The sequence below is a fragment of the Pararge aegeria genome, chromosome 10 (genome assembly GCF_905163445.1).
Source record: "Pararge aegeria chromosome 10, ilParAegt1.1, whole genome shotgun sequence".
Lineage (NCBI taxonomy): Eukaryota > Metazoa > Arthropoda > Insecta > Lepidoptera > Nymphalidae > Pararge > Pararge aegeria.
In genome coordinates, this window is record NC_053189.1 from 10,162,556 (window position 1) to 10,182,828 (window position 20,273).

Sequence of the window (20,273 nt, forward strand, 5' to 3'; positions counted from 1 at the left end):
TCCTAGCTTATTTAGATGTGTCTTACATTACAGGGAATCAATGCATTATCGGTCGTTCCAGATTCAGCTATGATAATCGTTAAAACACGCCAAACCAGCAAGGAGGGTCAACGATTTAAGTTTCTCACTTTTAACAAAGGAGGCCTGTGTCCAGCTGATGGGTATTTGTCCGACGATGATGATTACGATGACTATATTTTGATGTATTTGGAAAAGTGTATAAGAAGACAATGGTTGACCCGCCATCTTTTTCTGCATGATGATGAAATAAAACACAGTATTTGTAAAAAAAGAAATATGTAATCATTCTCATAAGGAACTTAAACTAATATACTTAACGAATATTACGAATTACATAAAGACAAAGCACTTTTAGCTTCTTTATTATTTAGATCTTTCTCTTTGGTAGGGTCACAGTTTGCCTCAATTTTGTTTAGAGGTACATTTTTTTCAGGTATACTTTCATTAGGGGTTAATCGTTTCAGACTTCTAGTAAGCAGGTATGAAAGAAGTTGTATAACGGCTAGTATGATGCCCGGTATCAGCCACGCATCGGGAACGGATGACACAGTTTTCGTGTAGAGTAATGAGTACAGCGGGGATGAAAATGTTTGAGTTGCGGATTCTAGAGCACCCAATACACTATAGATTTTACCTGAAAACAGACAAAAGTATTTTTAATATGGGCCTGTTTCCGACTGGCAAATATATGGTGCAGATCAGAAGAGAGCAATGAAAGTTGGCAAAACTCCACTTTATACGATTCCGCCCACGAGATTGAAGATTAACATACGGTTCTTTATACTGCGTTACAAATTGTTAAATACCATCTTGCTAATATTCAAACCGAAAAAATTACTTATTCTAAAACAACTGATGATTTTATTCTCCTTAAACTAATGCACTTTGCTCTTTTATTTTGTTTTATAGACATGTTATTATAGTAAAATATTAAATCATTACGTATATCATGTAAATGATGAAATGAAATCATTCTATGAAGTAAACCAAAAAGCTATGCCAAGCGGAGTTTACCTTGTTCAGTTGGTAATATCTGCTTGTTCAACAGAGGCCGCTGTACCACTTGGGATCCCTGCGAGATGATACCGATGATTGGAACTGTGAATTAAAAAATTATGTAGATAACTAAGCCCTATATTAGATAAACGACATTGAGTAAAGACAGGTTCTAGCGTATAAATCAATCTATGTTTAAGCCAGAACTTCAGAGCCTATATTAATTACCAAAAGTTATAATATCATCCATTATAAATTTATAACTGTTATTATTTGAATTACTTTTTGGTCTCAGAAATTAATGAGAGTCCGCGTGGAAATTTGCTGGAACTTTCGTTCAGTAAAAAGTATACTTTTCGCTTGCCATTTTCTAGAATTTGCGATTATTATAATACGGCTAGGCCAGCGTTGGATGAAGAATCAGTACCAATATTATAAATGCGAAATATTTCTTTTTGTTTGTGAATTTTTACATACCTCAAGCCGGATGAATTTACAGTCAGGTTAGTAATAAGATAAAATTAGCGTATCGACAAAGAACTTTCGGCTAAAAGGTAATAAAAATAAACTTACTCTTACAAAAATGTAAACAAATTACGAAATACTGTTGAAGGGTGCATAAGGATATTTAATAAGGAATTAATCATACGTTAAGAATATTAAATCAAAAGAAGCAAATATATGTTTCATACAAACTAATTCAAAACATGCTAGGCGTTTACTTGTGATAACCCTATTATAGTTAAAAGACCGACACGCGCATAGCATAGTACCTACGCTACGCGACGCGTACTTCATAAAGTAACAGGAGTCACTTGATTTTAATTTTGCATGTGATGTTAGGGTTGTCACTTATTTATTTCAGTAAAAACGATGACAATCGTTTACTCAAAAACTATAATCGTTTCGGTTTCACAGATAAGTCTTATATACAGTAAGTAATGTACCTCTAAAGCACGCGAAGTAATATTTCGGTTTCATTTACACGCTGTATAAACTTTATTAATTTCCTCATCAAGTAAAAATAAGTTAATTAGTAGTGTAGCTTTGTCGGTGTAATAAAAGGCGCATGAGGCTTAACAGCTCAGGTTGATGGATACATGGCGGCATTGTGTAGGACGTGTTCCAAGCATACCCGGCGAATTGGTTTTAGGCAATGATTTTCCTCATACTATCATGTGGGACATAAATCATTACTATAGCAACGTAACTACAAAGATCTAAAGAAATAAAATTATAAGTAATTAAAGCGCTATCAAGTTTTCATTCTTACTTATGAAAACAAAAATGGTGGTGTTAGCGGCAATGAGTGAACACGTGGCGACGATGTACGAGGTACAACTGAGCATTCCAACAACCTCATCGGAGAGTCGAAGCCGACGTTTAAATATCGTGAGAATAAGTAGTGTACCTGTAAACAAAAAAATTGGCACTGCGAAAAAGTTTCTTATGCTCAAGGGAATAAAAATTAAAAATAATAAATTCTACACAGACGGAGTTGCTGGCATTCGCTACTAAAATATATTTGTGACTCATAGTTTTAAGTTCTTATAATATAAAAATGTAAGCGTTTAAGCAGCCGTCATTGGGTTCAATAATAATCTCGCGATCAAGCGATCAATATCAGTGCTTTTATCAGACTTTGAAAGGCGGAAAATTTGTTATTGTTTTTTTTGGCTATACTCTGTAAATTTTGTATTCACGTGATTTGCCCTTTTCTGAGTAGGTAGGTATATATATATCAATCATATAGCTAGTTACAATTTTGCATTATTTCTATGTCAGGATCAAATATTTACTTATTAACATTAATTAACAAGGTGATTCCCGTTTGTTTTAAGAATCCAGCAGGGAACGTTTGCATTCCCAGGCTAGAAAATATAGGTGCCGTTTGAAGTTTAATATTAGAATAAATAAAATTTAAAAAACGCATATTGAATTGAAACTTTCAATGCTGCAGGAATTTCTATCAGCATGGTGGTTAAAAAACATTTTTGTGTAATGCGTAAATGGGTGTAGGTGACGCTGAAAACTTTAAACGATATCGTTTGTTTGTTAGTTTCTTCATCTGTGACCGATAAACTTTGAAACTGTACAGTAGTTTTAAATAGGCATAAAAAGCGGGTAAAACCTTATCCAGTAGCTCCCCGCGACTCGTTTAATGTCGTCTGTCTACTTGGTTGGGGATCGATCAACGCTGAGTTTCCTGGTGCGGGGTTGCCACTCCAACACTTTGGAACCCCAACGTCCATCGGTTCTCTGAGCTACTCGTATGTGCCCCGCCCATTACCACTTTTTTGCATACATTTAAAAAATGTGTAAAAACGCATCTAGTACAGCGAGGTTACTATACATTTGATGAATTCCTCAATGATAAGGTAGAATGGAAGCAGCCAGCCTCGCTCTCATCTCCCGCAAGATAGCAAAATGATTGTAAATGTTGATGTTGGAAAAGAGCAACTACTGAGTTTCTTGCCGGCTCTTCTCGGTAGAATCTGCTTTCCGAACCGGTGGTAGAGTCACACAAACATGCATACTTGACGTTTCAAAAGTGCTTATAAAGTAGGCCTACTTGAAATAAATGAATTTGAATTTGAATTTAGCTTCGCGACTCGTCGAGTTATGTCGGTAACTCTAGTTCTTTTACGAATCTCCTCATTTCTGATTTGATCACGTTTGATAATCCCAACATAGCTCTTTCCATCGCTCGCTGAGTACTACTGAGGACTGAGACTGGGACTGAGGACTACTTATAAGCCCATAGTTACAACTAATTTATAAATTATATACCTAAAGGAGAAATTGTTGGGCACATAGACAACAAAGAGCATGTCGCTAGATTGCAAATCAATGTTATTCAATCATTATTATTTCTAATCAATTAGGTTAGATATTTTTCAGTAAATTACAAGATGCCCGAAACGCTGCAGCCCTATTAACAGCTCAATCTATGATATTATTATCTAATTTATTTTTTATTAGACTACAAGTTAGCCTTTGACTGCAATCTTACCTGGTGGTAAGTGACGATGTAGTACAAGATGGTAGCAGGCTAACCTGTTAGGTATGGCAGTTATATTTAACCCATACCCCTAATCGGTTTCTACGCGATGTCATACCATAACGCTCAGTGCCACGTCTTTATCGATAGGGTGGCAACTAGCCACGGCCGAAGCCTCGACCAGAGAAAATTCAGAAAATATAAATTCCCATATTGCCCCTGCCTGGCGTCGAACCCGGGACCTCCTACTTTAAACAGGTTCACCGTACCGCCAAGGAGGGCGACGCTCTCGCTTGCTGACCGCCTAATATAGTTTCATATATAATATGATAATTTTGGAAACTTGTACAGAAAAGTTTTAAGGTACTTTGACCTCGTGAACCTACACATAAATTGGTCCTAATAATTTATGAAACAAGATCACGAGAAATTTATTAATTTAAATAATGTATTAAAAAATATTAAATAAATCAATATCATCAAAGTTTTTAAATTCAACATCTATCCAGCTAGAATGCTATGTTTCTTGTCGGCTGTAGAGTACTACAAACAGACATGACCTTTCGAATCTGCTTATCGACTTTACTTGAAATTACTCAATTGCTTTGGAAGCGAATTTAAGAACAGGGCGAGGTACCATTTTAAGATTGAGATTTAATATAATTTCTCGTAATCAATTATGACAGTGAAATAGCAACAAGAATAAATTAGAGAACTTTCGAGTCGTTATTTTCTTAATTGGTATTCCTACGTACAAGTGAAAAGATAAAAATAACATAATTGATACCAATGTACGATATGGATCAGAATTTGGAATTGCATATCAGGAATATTTTAAAACCAGATAAAGTAATACTATGCGATCATACTGCAATATAATACAACAACATTATGTAGGATACTATTTTTAAAAAGTATCGCTGTAAATATATATTGTACTAGCAGTATCTCGCGATTTCGTCCGCGTATTATTCAACCTTAAAAGATAGTCATAATATGTTGTTTTTAGAACTTTAAAGAGGAACAATTCCATCATACTTACTACATACTTTCGTCGTTTCGGTGTTTACGCATCGCACGCATTGGAATCTCTCAAAAAGGATGGTTTTTGGAGTTTTTGCAACATTTCTCATTCAGATCGTAGCTTGGTTGTGGAAGCTATTGGTCGTAGCGTGATTTTATATAGCCTCAAGCCGAGTCCAGATTGTATATAGTAAAAATGTATTTTGTTTTAAATACTCAAACTCGATAAGTTCACTTATTTTGTTAAGAAGTTTTATTCAGTATATATATCTCTAAGTATTACTACTTTCTGTTACTCAGATATAAAAGTTATAGTCAAGCTCTACAACTTTTCTGTAAAATTCAATCATATAACTCTCATCGTTAAGGCAGCGTTCGTAAGAAACATTTTTGTTATACCGTTTTTTATAATATTGGTGCCGGAATTTTCAAAATCGGTTCAGTAGATTCAGCGATTACCCCCGACAATTTCTCAAACTCACAAACTTTACCACTTTATTATATTAGTATCGAAAAACATATATAAAATGATACTTTTGTATGTTTGTATATTTGGAACCAGTTTGATTTAAAATTGTTTACGTTATGTAGCTGATTTATTCAAGAAGGATGCGTAGTATGTAGCATTACGCTACGGCTTGTAGTATATGCAGGTAAAACTTCAAGGCACAGCGAGTTTACAGGCAAGGAATTTTTATAAAGATAAGTATTTGTTGGTTTATTTGTCATTTATAAACTCTGAAACAACAATATATATACTAATAAAAAAATTTAAGAACGCGTCCTCAAAGCAAGTTGGCTTGTGATACTTATAACGATTAATATTAAAGTCAGATAATGCTCCCTGCGTGATGTGGATGGTCAATGAAATTTGACAAACTCCGTGCACTTCGTACATTTAAAAAAGCATTGCTTACCCTAAAATTGATATATAACTCGTATAGTAGGAGGATTTTTGGCGTTTTTGGCAATCTTCCCAATGTATGCATACCCTGGTAAGAAGACCAGTCCACACTACTGCACAATTTTTCTTGGCCCCCGTGGTCTGTAGTCTAACACTCTAATCACTGGACCAACGACGCCATTGTGTTTTGAAATAAGTGTGTCTAATTTCAAGACCAACAAGGTATACTCACCGGCAAAGCTGATAGTGTTCCGGTAGGCAAGGAAGGATCCGAATAACACATCATCCCATTGGAACTTGTATCGGTAGTACATGTAAGCCAGCAATACCTCGGCTGTAACAAATTAAACGTTTGTAAGATATTCTGCCGTTCTGTGTCTGTAGAGGTGCAGTGAAGAAAGTATGCCGTTACAAAACCTAATTAAAAAGATAAACACCATTATTGTATTTTCTTAATAATTGGACGGCCGATTGGCGCAGTGGACAGCGTCCCTGCTTTCTGAGTCCAAGGCTGTGGGTTCGATTCCCTTAACTGAAAAATGTTTGTGGGATAAACATAAATGTTTTTCAGTGCCTGGGTGTATAGTGGATTATTATAGGTTTTATATATATTATTCATTAAAATATTCATCAGTCATCTTAGCACCCACACACCCACATAAGCTACTCTTAGTTTGGGGCTAGTTGGTTATGTGTGTATTGTCGTAGTTTTTTTTTGTTTAAACCTAGTAGGTATGTAGATTCTAGTAGTATAATAGTACTATAATATTTTTTTAATATACATTGCCTTTTTTCGTTGATATTGTAGTAGTTTAGAATTTTAAGATTGCAATGTGTTATATTTAATTGACTGTTATAGTAAATTTCACCTCGGTAGCAATTACTCTTTTAGCCTATAACAAAATAAAATTGCCCATTGTTCTTTGAGTAGGTTACGTCTCATTTGATTATGTACTTTATTATATTTTGTTAGTCTTAGGTCGCATTCGTTCTATAAATGGTGTTTTAATAATAAAAATAATAATAAATAAATAAATATATTACGACAATACACACATCGCCTCCTAGCCCCAAAGTAAGCGTAGCTTGTGTTATGGGTACTAAGATGACTGATGAATATTTTTAGGAATTATATATAAATAAATACTTAGAAAATACATATAAACACCCAGCCACTGAAAAACACTTATGCTCATTACACAAACATTTTCCAGTTGTGGGAATCGAACCCACGGCCTTGGACTCAGAAAGCAGGGTCGCTGCCCACTGCGCCAGTCGGCCGTCAAAGCTCTATACAAATTGGTGTCTTTTACAAATTTTTCAACAGGCAATCGATATCAAACAAAGCTCAGTAACTTTTTCATTTCAAAATTGCATTTAATTTTATATTCCAACTATCAGTTTTAGGTATATACCTGGTAGTAAAAGTTTTGTCTACGCTTTGAACAAGTTAAGAAAACTACTCAAACTTACTAGACCGGGAAATCCTGTTTCAGTAGGTACTCGACTACGCGATGTTTTACCTAACTTTTTCTTTCTTGTTTAAGAGAAGTTATGGTGGACAAGAAATTCAACTGGACTGTCTAAAGACTTCCATGATTTGTATGCTTGTACGAGTAACAATATATTTACTTGCTTTCATGAAAAACATAGTAATTTTACACATGAGAGTAATACCTGAACTTTTTTATAACATATACAAATAAAGTTTCCACGACTCAGTTTTAGGTACATTAACGATCCATAAACCATAAAATGATTAGACATCCAGAAATCTAATACTACACAGAGTTTATAATCTAATTGTAATCATTTTCATATATTGGATATAAGCATGCGTTACTTTACGGGATTCCATGATAAATAATGAACATTAGGCAAACCGGTTAAAGCGGGAAAAAACAGTACGATGCATTCCAGCTGTCAGGAGCTCCGAGGATAGAATTAATAAAAAAATATTAAATTTTATTATTATTTAAATGAATAAATTTAAATTACATTGCAATTAAAATGCTATTTAATTTATAAGAAAAGACTAGTAAGTCTTAAAATTTTCTGCGCTTTAATTTAGTTCAGGGATTTGTGCACAACAGAATCGGCACCAATGTAAGAACAACTTCTCTCACTGCCATTGAAGTTACCTCCAACGCAGATTGTTACTCATGTCTCAAATATTTAAAAGAGCCGTGCGTGCACCAGCCGTGACATAAATACATAGGTACAATAAATTACATTTTTAAAAGCCGTGACAACTTGCCTATATTGTGGATTTTTTAATAATCGTTGACGGGATGCAGGCTCTAAGGTACCCCAAATATAAAAATAAAATGAAAATTGTTCTCGAAGAACCCCTGATGTTTTTTTTATTATTTATTTATACTCTATATTTGCACACTAAAATTAAAAAAAAAAACAGAAGCAGAACATAAAAAAACAGACAGAAGCACCTCTTCTTACCTTTTCTTTGCATCCTTCCTCTGCCAGGAAGAATGCAAAGAAAAAGAAGCTTATTTATTTATTTATTATAATTTCACATTCATAATTTAAACATTATAAGAACCCATTATCGGCCCGCTACAGTGCTCAGGTTTCCTTTCACAGAATGAGAAGTGTTTAGGCCGTAGTCCATCACTTTTATATCGAATTCTAAGGCACGCAGGTTATCTTATAATGTTTTACTTTACTTTTAAAGCAAGTGATATACCTATTAAACTGCCAAAAATGCCCATAGCTCAGGTTGCCTTTAAAATATCACTGGTGCAAAGGCCGCCTTTGCACCCTAGCACTAAGTACCATTATTGTTTTCCTTGTATTTTTCCTATTGTGTTGTGTTGGAATAAAGTGCCGTGCCATACAAAAATAGCAATTTAAATTATTCAGGAGTTCTGTTCCTTAGGAGTTTTTCTATCTTATTTTAATCCCATGCGATAATCTCTTACAGGAAAAATTTGTTGATCGCACTTACAGCAAGAGAGCGAGATAAAGCATTTTAATTTATAATATACATTCTAGTATATAACAATACGTCTTAAACATATCTATCTTACATATATCTATATATATATAATGAAAATGGTCTTCGTTTGAGGCTCAATCACGCCTAAACCACTGATCGTATCGACATGAAACTACCACCATTCGATGCGAAATTTTTCCTAGATGGTTTATGGCTATCTATTTTTTGAATTCCAACATTCCTTCATTTTTTTATTGCTGTTTTACTTTTATGAACATTTATCCCGCTAATAAAAACAAAAGATAAGCATTTTCGCTTGATTCTTTTGTTTTCATGGATTTCAACAGAGTGTATTAAACGGATTATGGTTTTTTACATTCAGCTAAGAATCTACTCACGGTAGTGGAGAACGGCTGGACCAATTGGGCTTTTTTTTATCTTCAGAATTGTCAGGAGAAAGTTTTGTATGTAAGAAAATTTTAAAAAAGCCCGATAAAAAGTTAAAAATTTCGATGATAATCGAAGAATTCCCATCTATATAGTCACTCACCACGAAATCTCGGGAACCATAAGACTTAGAAACGTGAAACTTGGTAGGAATATTACTTTTGCTATGTAGAGGTCACCTATGAATAGATTTTAAGAAATTCATTCCCCAAAGGGGATTGCGGGGGCGTTAACAATGAACAATTCCCGTTTTTAAACTATAGCTCCTATAGACTTCAAATTTGGTAGGAATCTTCTGTAAGAGGTGTAAAAATAGGCTATGAACGAATTTTACGATAGCTCACCCCACAGGGGGTTGCGGGGGTGGGTATTAACAATTAATATTTTTAATTTTCCAGCTAAAGCTCCTACAAGCTCCAAATTTTGTAGGAATTTTCTATAAGTGATGTAAAAATGATTTATGAACAAATTTTACGATATCCCACCCCAAAGAAGATTGCGGGGGCGTTAACAATGAAAATTTTCAATTTCCAAGCTATAGCTCCTATAGACTCCAAATTTAGTGAGAGTGTTCTATATGTAATATAAAAATGATCTTCGAGCGGATTTTACAATGAATCACCTCCAATAAGGTTCGCGGGGGTGGGTGTTAACAATAAAAAATTTCAATTTCGAAATATAGCTTCTAAAAATTCTAAATATGGTAGGAATCTTTTATTATTCACATAAAGAACATCTCAAAATGGATTTCAATAAAGTCTACTTCCGACAGGAATTGCGGGGGTGGGTGTTAAAATCTAAAATTTTTATTTCTAACCTGTAACTTCTACAGACTCCAAATTTGGTGGGGATCTTCGTGTATGTAGGGATATTCGTGTATTTCCTTACAACAATCGTCTTTTTGGCAGCGGAGAAAAAGTCATTGAGAGGTTTCAAAAACTTAATTTTACATGTAGCATCCAATCAACGGACTAAGAATTTTACATTCATTTTACTTTTGCAGACTACATAACCGACGAATTCTTTTATTGCGGGATCGCGGAAATGTAACAGATTAAAATGAATGCATTTTCCAAGCACATGAGATGTGGAAAAGAAATTTAGTTACTTATTCCAATAGAATTCATAAAAAACATGCACAATTAATTTTCTATAAAAAATTGATGTCACGGAGAAAATTTTAGTTAACAGAAAATTCGTCGCACTTGAACCTAGACAGATTTCAACTTCACATATGAGACTTGCAATGACTCATTTCAAATTTTTTTCTTCATGTCAATTATTATTAATTTTTGGAAGAAAGGCACGGAAATGTTATAATGATTGCACATTGAAAATTACAATGAATATTAGTGAGAAAAATCACCTGGATGAAAGATACATTCCATGGAATTTGGAATTTGAGTAACACTAAACAATATCGATGCTTACAGTTCTATCCGCGGGGCCTATTTATGTTCATACAAAAATAAAAAAAAAGGAGAATAATAAAAATATGAAAAAAATAAATAAAAATGAAACATAAAATGTAATTTATTTCCTTTTTCAATTCGCCCAGCGAAGCGGGCTGGAAACGGCTAGTATACATATAAGTATGGAAGCAGCTTTAAATAGCAAGCTGATCAGTTAATCTGATCGTCAAAGAACTGACAAGAAAGGGCTAAATTACCTGATAACAACATCCTGTCTCCAAGTGCGACCACCAACATAAGAAGTATAACCATTCTCTTATGTTCTTCTCTTTTCCTAACCAGGCATTGTACGGCGTTTAGCGGCAACCGCCAGTTTAATATCCATATCTTGTTTTCACGGTTTACATTTACGTCTCTGACCATCACCACCACGTAGATGAGAGATGCCACCTGGAAAAACAAAAGAAGGTATTAAATATTTGTAGGAATATTAATATTTATTGTTCTTCTCTGTTCTTCTATTCAAGTATGTGACTACAAAGGTAACCCTAACCTACGGTTTCTTCTCGGTAGAATTTCCTTCCAAGCGCTAGTGGAGTAATCGAGTCCCAAACAGACAAACTTGACGTTGCTTATAATATAGACCTACTCGAAATAAATGAATTCAGAATTTTAATTTTCAACATAGTTACACAAATCATTTCATGGAAGCATAATAAAATAATCCGTTTCTTATTGTAAAAACTGACTTAAAATATGCTTCCTCATCTGACAACATATACTGTGTTCGATGTACATTAAGGCTAGGCTAGGCTAAGGCAAACCCTAAGTCTACCGTAGGTACGTCGCAAGTATGACGCCCACGCTGTCGTGGTTTTCTTGCTTTGACGCAGCGTTGAGCTGGTCAAAGGGAAAATTAAATGCAAGCCTTTATATGGATCGAATTAAAACAAAATTGGTACTGAATGAGCTCGTCTGTTTTGTCTAGGTATTTAAAAAAATTGTGGAGATAGAACTGTACTCTGTAAAATGCATTAAGTTTTTACGATTGGCGCTTGGATGCCGTTCGACTTCACATACATCAATGTGAACAACAAAACATACACCAAATAAACTAAAAGTTCTTTGCTATGAATAACTTTTGAACAACACATTTAAATCTTGAAAGATCATTTTAGGTACCAGGACTAAGTTAGGTACCTAGTTACTATTTAAAGAAAAGGTAAGTATGCCAATTTTTTGGTATAAATTATTCGCCCAGCTCTTCGAAATTTAGAGCTCATAATTTATCAGCGTCTATGCTTGTCTAAAACTTTTAAACATTTTGGAAGAGATCGCTACGAAGCCTAGATCGCCTTTTGTGTACTTCTTCTGTCTGTGTTATTTTTTATTCTTCTTCTGTATTTTTATTTGTGTGCAAATAAAGAGTATAAATTAAAATAAATAAATAAATAAACATTGGGACAAAATATCGTGCAGTTTATTCGATATGTGTATATAGTTAATTTATCTGTTTTATTGTTACGTGGTATAATGTTCAGTGGAGCATCACCGTTTAGCAATTATACAGTATGCCAACTAAAGAGCTTTTACAGAGCCATGGTTATGAATCAATTACAGATATGTCGAGACATATATTCGAAGCAAGTACTAGGCAATAATATGTCTAAAGACTCCTAAGTACTAAAATTACTTCTTCAAGAACGTAAATTCACGCCATGTTTTCAATGGATCCCTAAGCATGATATTAAAGCGAAGCCTTAAAGTACACGTCTAGCCCGTGTCCATAGTGGCGTTAGACAAATTACATGAAGCCCAGGATTGCGCGAGTCATTTAATTGGACACAGGTTGGTCTCATCTTTAAATCGCTCAAAAATTTAAATAAGAGTTATAAACCGCAATTTATTTCCGTAATAGTCTCTAACGTAAAAGATGCTTAAAGTTTATGTCAAATTATATGATTGCTAAACAGTGGCAGCATTGAGTAATAAAAGCAAGTACCTGCAGTAATAAAACAAGAGGAAACACACCGTAGAATCCAAGACGGCGGTAGAGTAGGGGCCCGCTCACAGAGCCTACTACGTGGGCGATTTGTATGGCAGCGCGGTGAGTGCCCATCGTGCGGGTGACGTCACGACCGCTCGCGTGACATAGCTGCAATGCATCGAAATATATATAAATATAATACCCCTTTACTAATAAACGTTAATAAGAATTTGCATTGTTACACAATGTTGGTCTTCTTCTTTCTCATGACAAATTACTGATGACAGATGGAGACAAAACATTCCCATCACCAGCTATATCCATACAATGTTTATTAGTAAGACCCTTAATAAGAATACAAGATCATTATTGTCATGCCCATGCAATTTGTGCAACCAGAGTCCATTTGCAGTGTTCCAACTGAGTTCAATATGGGATTATTTAAGAGGCCAGTTCCCAGTATCTCTGGTGCTTTCATAGATATTTATAAACGGATCATCACTTGAAGTCAGAGTGATTGTGAGATTTACTACGCTGTGTACATTTTGATGGTGTGTCGAGAAAGGTTAATTTAATTAGATTAGAATAATAAGTGGCCACTGATCTAAAATGTCTACTAAAATGGAACTAATAAAGTGATTGCCAACCTAATATAAATTAAAAATTAAAAGTACTTTACGACCTACGACAATTTTTTATTTAAGCGATTAAATATAACTAACATGTTGACATGTAAGTTATATTTAATCGCAAACAACAATATGACAAACAGAAAGGTAATGAACAATAAAATAATCATAATCTCTGACAGCCAAACGGTTCTCCGTTCCCTGGCCAGCAGCAGCACAACCTCTAATCTCATATACGACTGCCACAACGCCCTGGAAACACTCGCTGCCTCTAATGACATCCCCCTAAGGTGGGTCAAAGGGCATGACGGGAACCCAGGCAACGAAGCGGCGGACTCACTAGCTCGCCAAGCCACAACACTGAAGGTAGTAGGGCCAGAACCGATTGTACCGATTCCGTTCAGTGAGTACAAAACATGGCTACATGAACAAACACAAAGGGAGCATTCCCAACTTTGGGCCAATGCAAAAGATTGTAAACAAACCAAAATAGCTTTCCCTAACCTAAACCAACATCTAACTAACAAACTACTCCGCCTGGATAGAAGCAAACTTAGGAAGGTGGTGGGACTCATAACAGGACATAGCTCTTTAAACAGACATCTTTCCATTATAGATGTCACCGACAGCCCTCTTTGCAGAGCATGCATGGAGAAGAATGAAACACCTACGCACGTGATGCTGGAATGCACGGGCGTGACAGAGCAACGCGAGATCTACCTGGGATCACCAGCCACTATCCCAGAAGTCCTCAGCAACCTGGGCGGCATGCTGGGATTCTGGAACGAGCTTGGATGGCTGGAGTAGCGAGCAACAATGGGAAATTTCACGTACAACAAGCGAAGCGCTTACGTGCGGAAACTGCCCAGAAGAAGAAGAAGAAGAAGAAAATAACTTACATGTATACTGTTAAAGCAGTGAATGGAAACACCGTGAGAAATCTGCATGCCGAAGAGTTCAGTCCATATTTTTCAGTGTTCTTAAAGGCCTGTAAAATCTATCAACCCGCACTTGACCAACGAAGATTACCTATGATCTAATCCATTCTCATTCTGGGAGACCCGTGCCGTGTAGTTTGGCCAATATTGGATTGATAATGATGACTAGACCAGATTTGGTCTAAGCAATAATTTATTTGTCATATTTTTCTGTATTTCTTAATTATGTTAACTTCGTTCTGAAAATCTGGCGATATAAACTATAAAAATAGTGTAAAGAGATAGTATAGATTATCTCATTATCGGCTGTTAATTTACTCTAATACATTGAATGTTTATTAATGCCCTCAACCTCAATAAAAGTTGCTTCTGTTTGTTTGCAAATATACGAGAAATCTTGAGATAAGACCTAGCACATAAGTGGTATAGATCTCAATAGTTATTTTAAATACAAAAATACAGACACGTATGAAGCACCTTTTTGTTAACGTTTGGTTAAAATATACTTACATCTCCAATATGGCTAAACGACGCTGCCAGTAATAGTCCAAAGTTTCCACCCATTGATATAGGTATTTGTACAACATATAGCACCTGGGCTGTACTCGCACCAGGAAATATAAGCATTAACAGCACTCCTGTGGTCATTACACACATACCGACTAAAGGAATTATGAGCAGTGGTTTCCTTCGACCACTACAGTCACTCCATGGTCCAATAAATAAAAGTACAATCGTAGAAATAAGAGATCCTATGAAGCTCCGGCTGACGTTTATACTGGAGACCAGAGCTTGGCTGTCTGCCTGCAATAAAAAAAATGGTATTTTAAACCAAAACATAGTCGCTAAATGTTACCTTTAAATGTTAAACAGGTACGTGTAATTGCGTCGGCAATAATATTCTTACATCAAATTGTCCAAAATCTGATAATATTATTTACAGATTAGGCACAGAATTGATGACAAAGCAAAACATTTGAAGATAAGTAGATTGGTGATCCTAATTAAACGAACGTTTCTACCCAGTGGGACAGCTTTTTTTTTTTATTTATTTATTTATACTCTTTATTTGCACACAAATAAAAATACAAAAAAAGAATAAAAGAAAACACAGACAGAAGAAGTATACAAAAGGCGGCCTTATCGCTTCGTAGCGATCTCTTCCAGGCAACCTTAGGATAAGGAAAACAAAAGGATAATATACTGCAGGTTGTGCATATTAAAAAAAAATACATACTAATAACTACATACTAATACTTAAACTAGATTACACAAATAAAATAATACATAATAAATTAAATAATAAAAAATAATAATAAACTAATATATACTATAACATATCATAAATACATTAACAACAGTAAATACTATTACAAGTCGTCTTCAATTCAAACTATAGTGGTTTTTGACAGCTTTCTTAAAAATACAAAGTGTCTTAGACTGCCTTATGTCTATTGGGAGCGCATTCCATAGCGCTATGGCTTGCACTGTAAACGAGTGCTCATAGAACTTAGTTCTATGAAAAGGCGTACTCAGAGTCAGCGCGCGACACGATCTTAAATCAGATTGCACTCCCAGAAAAGTAAACTTCTCCTTAAGATAAGAAGGAGTTTTTAAATGAAATAAAACACAGTACAGAAGCGAAAGTACATGCAAATCCCGGCGACGGCGAATAGGGAGCCACTTGAGTTTTTGTCGAAATTCGGAAACGTGGTCATATTTGCGTAGGCCAAATATGAACCGAATAGCAAGATTTTGGAGACGCTCAAGTTTGTTAATCTGGTCTTCAGTCAAATTAAGAAAGCATGCATCCGCATAATCGAGAATTGAGAGAAGGAGAGAATGGGCTATCATAACTTTGGTCTTTTTTTGTCAGATTCTGTGAAAAAGTATGCTAGTTAGAGACTTGTTTTTAATTTCTCTGTAAATTTTACAGATAAACTAAAAAAAATTAAAATTAGAGAAAAATAATTTTATAGATAAGGGCCATTTTCCCTTCTAACTTTTAAATTTTTCACGATCAATCAAAATTGCATAAAATTAAATGAAAATCTAGTTTAGACGGCCTAGTTATGTTCCTTAAATTTTTCAATCCCCATTTTTCCCCTTTTGAAAATGAAAAAAAAAAAAAAACATTATCAGTTTGTTTTATTTCAAAAATGTTGGATACATTATTATAAATACTGTCCCAAATTTCATGCCGATAGCTTTAAAAGTTCGTGGAATAATCAGCAATGACATTCGGAAGTTTGCTCACGAGTCCCTTACCTTAAAATCAGCCAATAAATATAAAATCTATTTACCCCACGCGTCGCTTTCAATCGCTTTGAGCAACAAATATGTAATATTTGAAAGATACTTAGGGTTAAACAGTTTTTATTGGGCTTAGGTAAATTTTTCAGGATCTTTTCGGTTTGTTACCTTTTTATAATTTAAAATACAAGACGACAGTTAGTTATAAAGTTATATTACACATTATGTAGGTCACAATTTCCATATTTTCTTTTGTTACTCTTTAGAATTTTTAAAATCGTAAACTCAATAATAAAATTCGCTAAACCTTGAATTATCATTGGCGTCCTTACCTGTGTTTACACTGCCTAATTATTCGGTTTCAATAAAACCTTTGTTTCGCTTCCGTGTCCGTTGATAAGCATCGTTTTAACTTAACAAAGTTTTTTTTTTTTTATTATTGTATCCGTTTTGCCACATCATTCTTAATAGACTAAAATTTATATTTTTTGTGTGCATTGATTAATTTCACAACACATGCGGGTATTGCTATTCGATACGATACGCCATGTATTTAACAAAGTTAGTTATGTAAGATTTACATTAAATATACAGGCCGGGAAAGTGACGTCCAAAGGTAAAATTTGGGCGCCTTATGTCACGAGGTATGCAAATCTTGACTTGAACTTTTGTAACAATTACGGCCGAACTTTGAACTAATTTTCGTCATGTTTTAGTATGCGGCAAACCGTAATTTTGGGTGATGGTTGACTTTATGTCACCTTATTAACAGCAAAACATTATTTAAAAAAGTTAAAAAACCGTGCTCGGTACAAATTTTACCCTTGGATATCTCATCTCCGGCCACTCTGTATAGATAGTAATTTTACCTCTGCCTCGCGAAATTCTGCACCAACGCCTCTGTCGCATACATCGGCTGTGTAATTTAATTCATGGCATGCAGTCCGTAAATAAAAATTCTGGAGCGAAGTCTGGCCAAGATTTATGGCCATCATAGCACCAACGAGTGCCGGTTCTAGAATTAATCGCCACTTGTGTGACGCCTCGGCTATATTCGGTTTTGGACATTCTGATTCCCTGTGAAAACTGGTTGATCTGGAAAACAAATGGTTATCATAGTCGGGCTCATGTTATCTTTGGCTATAGGGACGCAAAAACAGCGAACCGTTTATTTGATAGATAAAAAATTAAACAACTGCTCTGAAGGCCTAAAGAACTGTATATCATAGGTTGTTCTTCTTTATCTTGAATTGAGAACTTATAAACAGTGAGTTGTTTATTTGACAGATACAAAATTGAAGAAGTGTACAATAACTCCTCAATATCTTAGAAAACTCTTCATCATATATGGTTCTACTTTATCTTTAGTTGGGAACTTATAAAAACTATTTGTTACCATTAATTAATGTGGAACAAACCTCAATTTTTCCAACTCCTGAAGATCTAGAGAACTGTCCGTCATAGTGATAAATAGAGACGCGATAATGCAAAAAAAACTATACGTTCATCTCTAAAACCGCACTCGAATATATTTTAACTAGGCAACGCAAGATTTCACATCACAGCTATCGTTCGCGAGGCGTGTTACCAGTAACGTATTACTTCGACTAATGTCAAACGATAAGATAATGTTGTTCTGTTTGCATATTGGAAACAATGAGACTTGGTTAAAAGATATCTCTCTGAGTTATAGGCGTTGCATTATAAGTGCAATGTAAGATATACTACCGGCTTCAACTGGTAAGAGTTTCGCCCGACTGGTCGCGCCTGTGCCCGATTATTCCAATTGGCAATAATAGTGGCACTCAACCGGTATTACATGTAAGGATTGAGTCGTTGGGATGCAGGTAATTGGGCCTCTATTGATGTTGTAAGCGCATTATTAATCTCTTCTTGATATCTACTACTGCACCCACATAAGTGATTGCAATATACCAAATCTCTATATGAATGTCCACTTTTGTTTACTTATACCACAGTCTTTCACTTAGTGTAGAGAAAAAATGTCAGCAATCGGTATATCAAAACTGCACATGTTCACCTTTGATTAGGAAGTCATTATTTTATCAATTAAACCGTAGGTAATAGAGTGTGTTAATACAGACGTCGTAACGATAAGAGAAGTCGGTCATTGTGACTATACAACAGCAAAACCAATTGGTGTTATCTATTTATGACTTTTATATTTCGCACCGGCACCTACGTGAGTAATATCACATAAATACAAATGCTGAGAAAGTAGGAGTTTGTATGATTTATATATACATATATAGGTACCGAAATATGTACGATTATTGCACTTCTTTATTAAACTTGTATTTAAACGCTTTTTTAACTTACAGATTTGCTATGTAAGTGTTAATAAATTAATAATGTTTTTATGTACTAATTCAACATATTAAAAAATAAATGACGTGATGAGTAGAAACAACAGTAGTTACAATCCGTATAAAAATTTAAATTCGACTTTTCGACACTTTCTTGTTTAAATTTCTATGGTATTACTTTATGTTGAATTTATGTCAATTTAAATAAAAAGTAATTGTGTGTTATGAACTAGCATGGTCAAATACACATACATACATATACATATCTCCTTTTAAGATTCTTGTAAAATCTGAAATGAATCTTAACTCGTACCGTTGCCTAGGTTACGACGGTTACGTTACTACAGAGAAAAATTAGTTTCTATAATTCGAGCCTTTTTAGCTTAGTAGATTATAAGTAGGTAGATTGTGTGAACTTTACATATTATCTGGTATTTACTAATTAAAGAGGTATTTATTCTACGACATCTAATTCCGTAAGAGGGGTCGTAGGTCGACGTTTAATGAATATAAACTAATATCCGTTTCTATGCTTACGTGTAGTTCATGAAACACGTTCCTTAAACTATCTTCTACACACAATGTTACTAGGTAGGTAGTAGGTACTAGGTATATAATATTATTTACGAGATATCAACTTGAGTTATTTACGTTCATCATAACAATAAATTAATATCTAACTAGTTTTGTTTGTTGCATAAAGAACTTATTTAAGTATAGGTATGTAGTATTTACACAGTCCTAATAGAACATGTTAGATCCACCTAGAAATTATAATTTTACTGTGGCATTTGTACATCATTAATGGACCATTAATGGGCACAGACTTAATCTAATAGAAGAGAAGGAGAGAAAACAAAATATTAGTGTTTGTAAACAAAAAGTGGATGTAAACAATCCATTTACTAGAAACGGTCATAAACTGGTGGCATCTGCATGTCGTCTGCAAAAGGAACAGAAACAATTTGTGGGGGTCAACCCAAAATCACCTTATTGTAAACAGTAAACTCAAGTTTACCCTTTCCTAAACTACTGATTCCTACAGTTATTGAGGAACTATCAATGCAAAGGATGCGCTACAACTTATATATTACTGTAAAATAGATTATTTTTAAAAGGTTGCTTGATAGCCGGTCTCTTACATATCGCACAAGATAGAATAATGATGGTTATGTTATCTGCTGGTGTAAGAAAAGAGCAATTGCTAGTTTCTTGGCAGCTCCTCGTTGGTGTTCTGTCTCCCGAATGTGTGGTAGAGATACTACAAACAGACATACTTGAAGTTAAAGTTGATATGTGGTTACCTATTAACATATAAAATGATTTTGTGGGCTTCGGTTACGAATACCAATTCTAAGGTAACGATATTATTTAATATC

The 20,273-nt window shown here is 34.6% G+C and overlaps 1 protein-coding gene across 1 annotated transcript; it reads right to left on the reverse strand.

Annotated features, from left to right (window-relative positions):
* Positions 1–285: 285 nt before the first annotated feature.
* On the reverse strand, positions 286–18,314 carry LOC120627152 (proton-coupled folate transporter-like). Its single transcript, XM_039895024.1, has 9 exons — positions 17,986–18,314; positions 17,437–17,662; positions 14,825–15,118; positions 12,763–12,915; positions 11,018–11,210; positions 6,178–6,279; positions 2,291–2,428; positions 1,036–1,119; positions 286–655 (listed from the first exon to the last, which is right to left on the reverse strand). Exons 1-9 carry the CDS (start codon positions 18,027–18,029, stop codon positions 345–347), a joined length of 1,545 nt encoding a protein of 514 aa, XP_039750958.1. The 5' UTR covers positions 18,030–18,314; the 3' UTR covers positions 286–344.
* Between the last annotated feature and the right edge of the window lie 1,959 nt (positions 18,315–20,273).

Bases quoted from the DNA above. Each gene is read 5' to 3' on its own strand.
- LOC120627152 (XM_039895024.1), bottom strand. From the start codon at position 18,029: ATGACGGACAGTTCTCTAGATCTTCAGGAGTTGGAAAAATTGAG. The intron at 15,119-17,436 runs GTAAAATTACTA...TTTTTATTGCAG, and splicing joins CAGAATTTCGCGAGGCAGAG to GCAGACAGCCAAGCTCTGGT. The intron at 2,429-6,177 runs GTGAGTATACCT...TTTTGTTTACAG, and splicing joins GAACACTATCAGCTTTGCCG to GTACACTACTTATTCTCACG.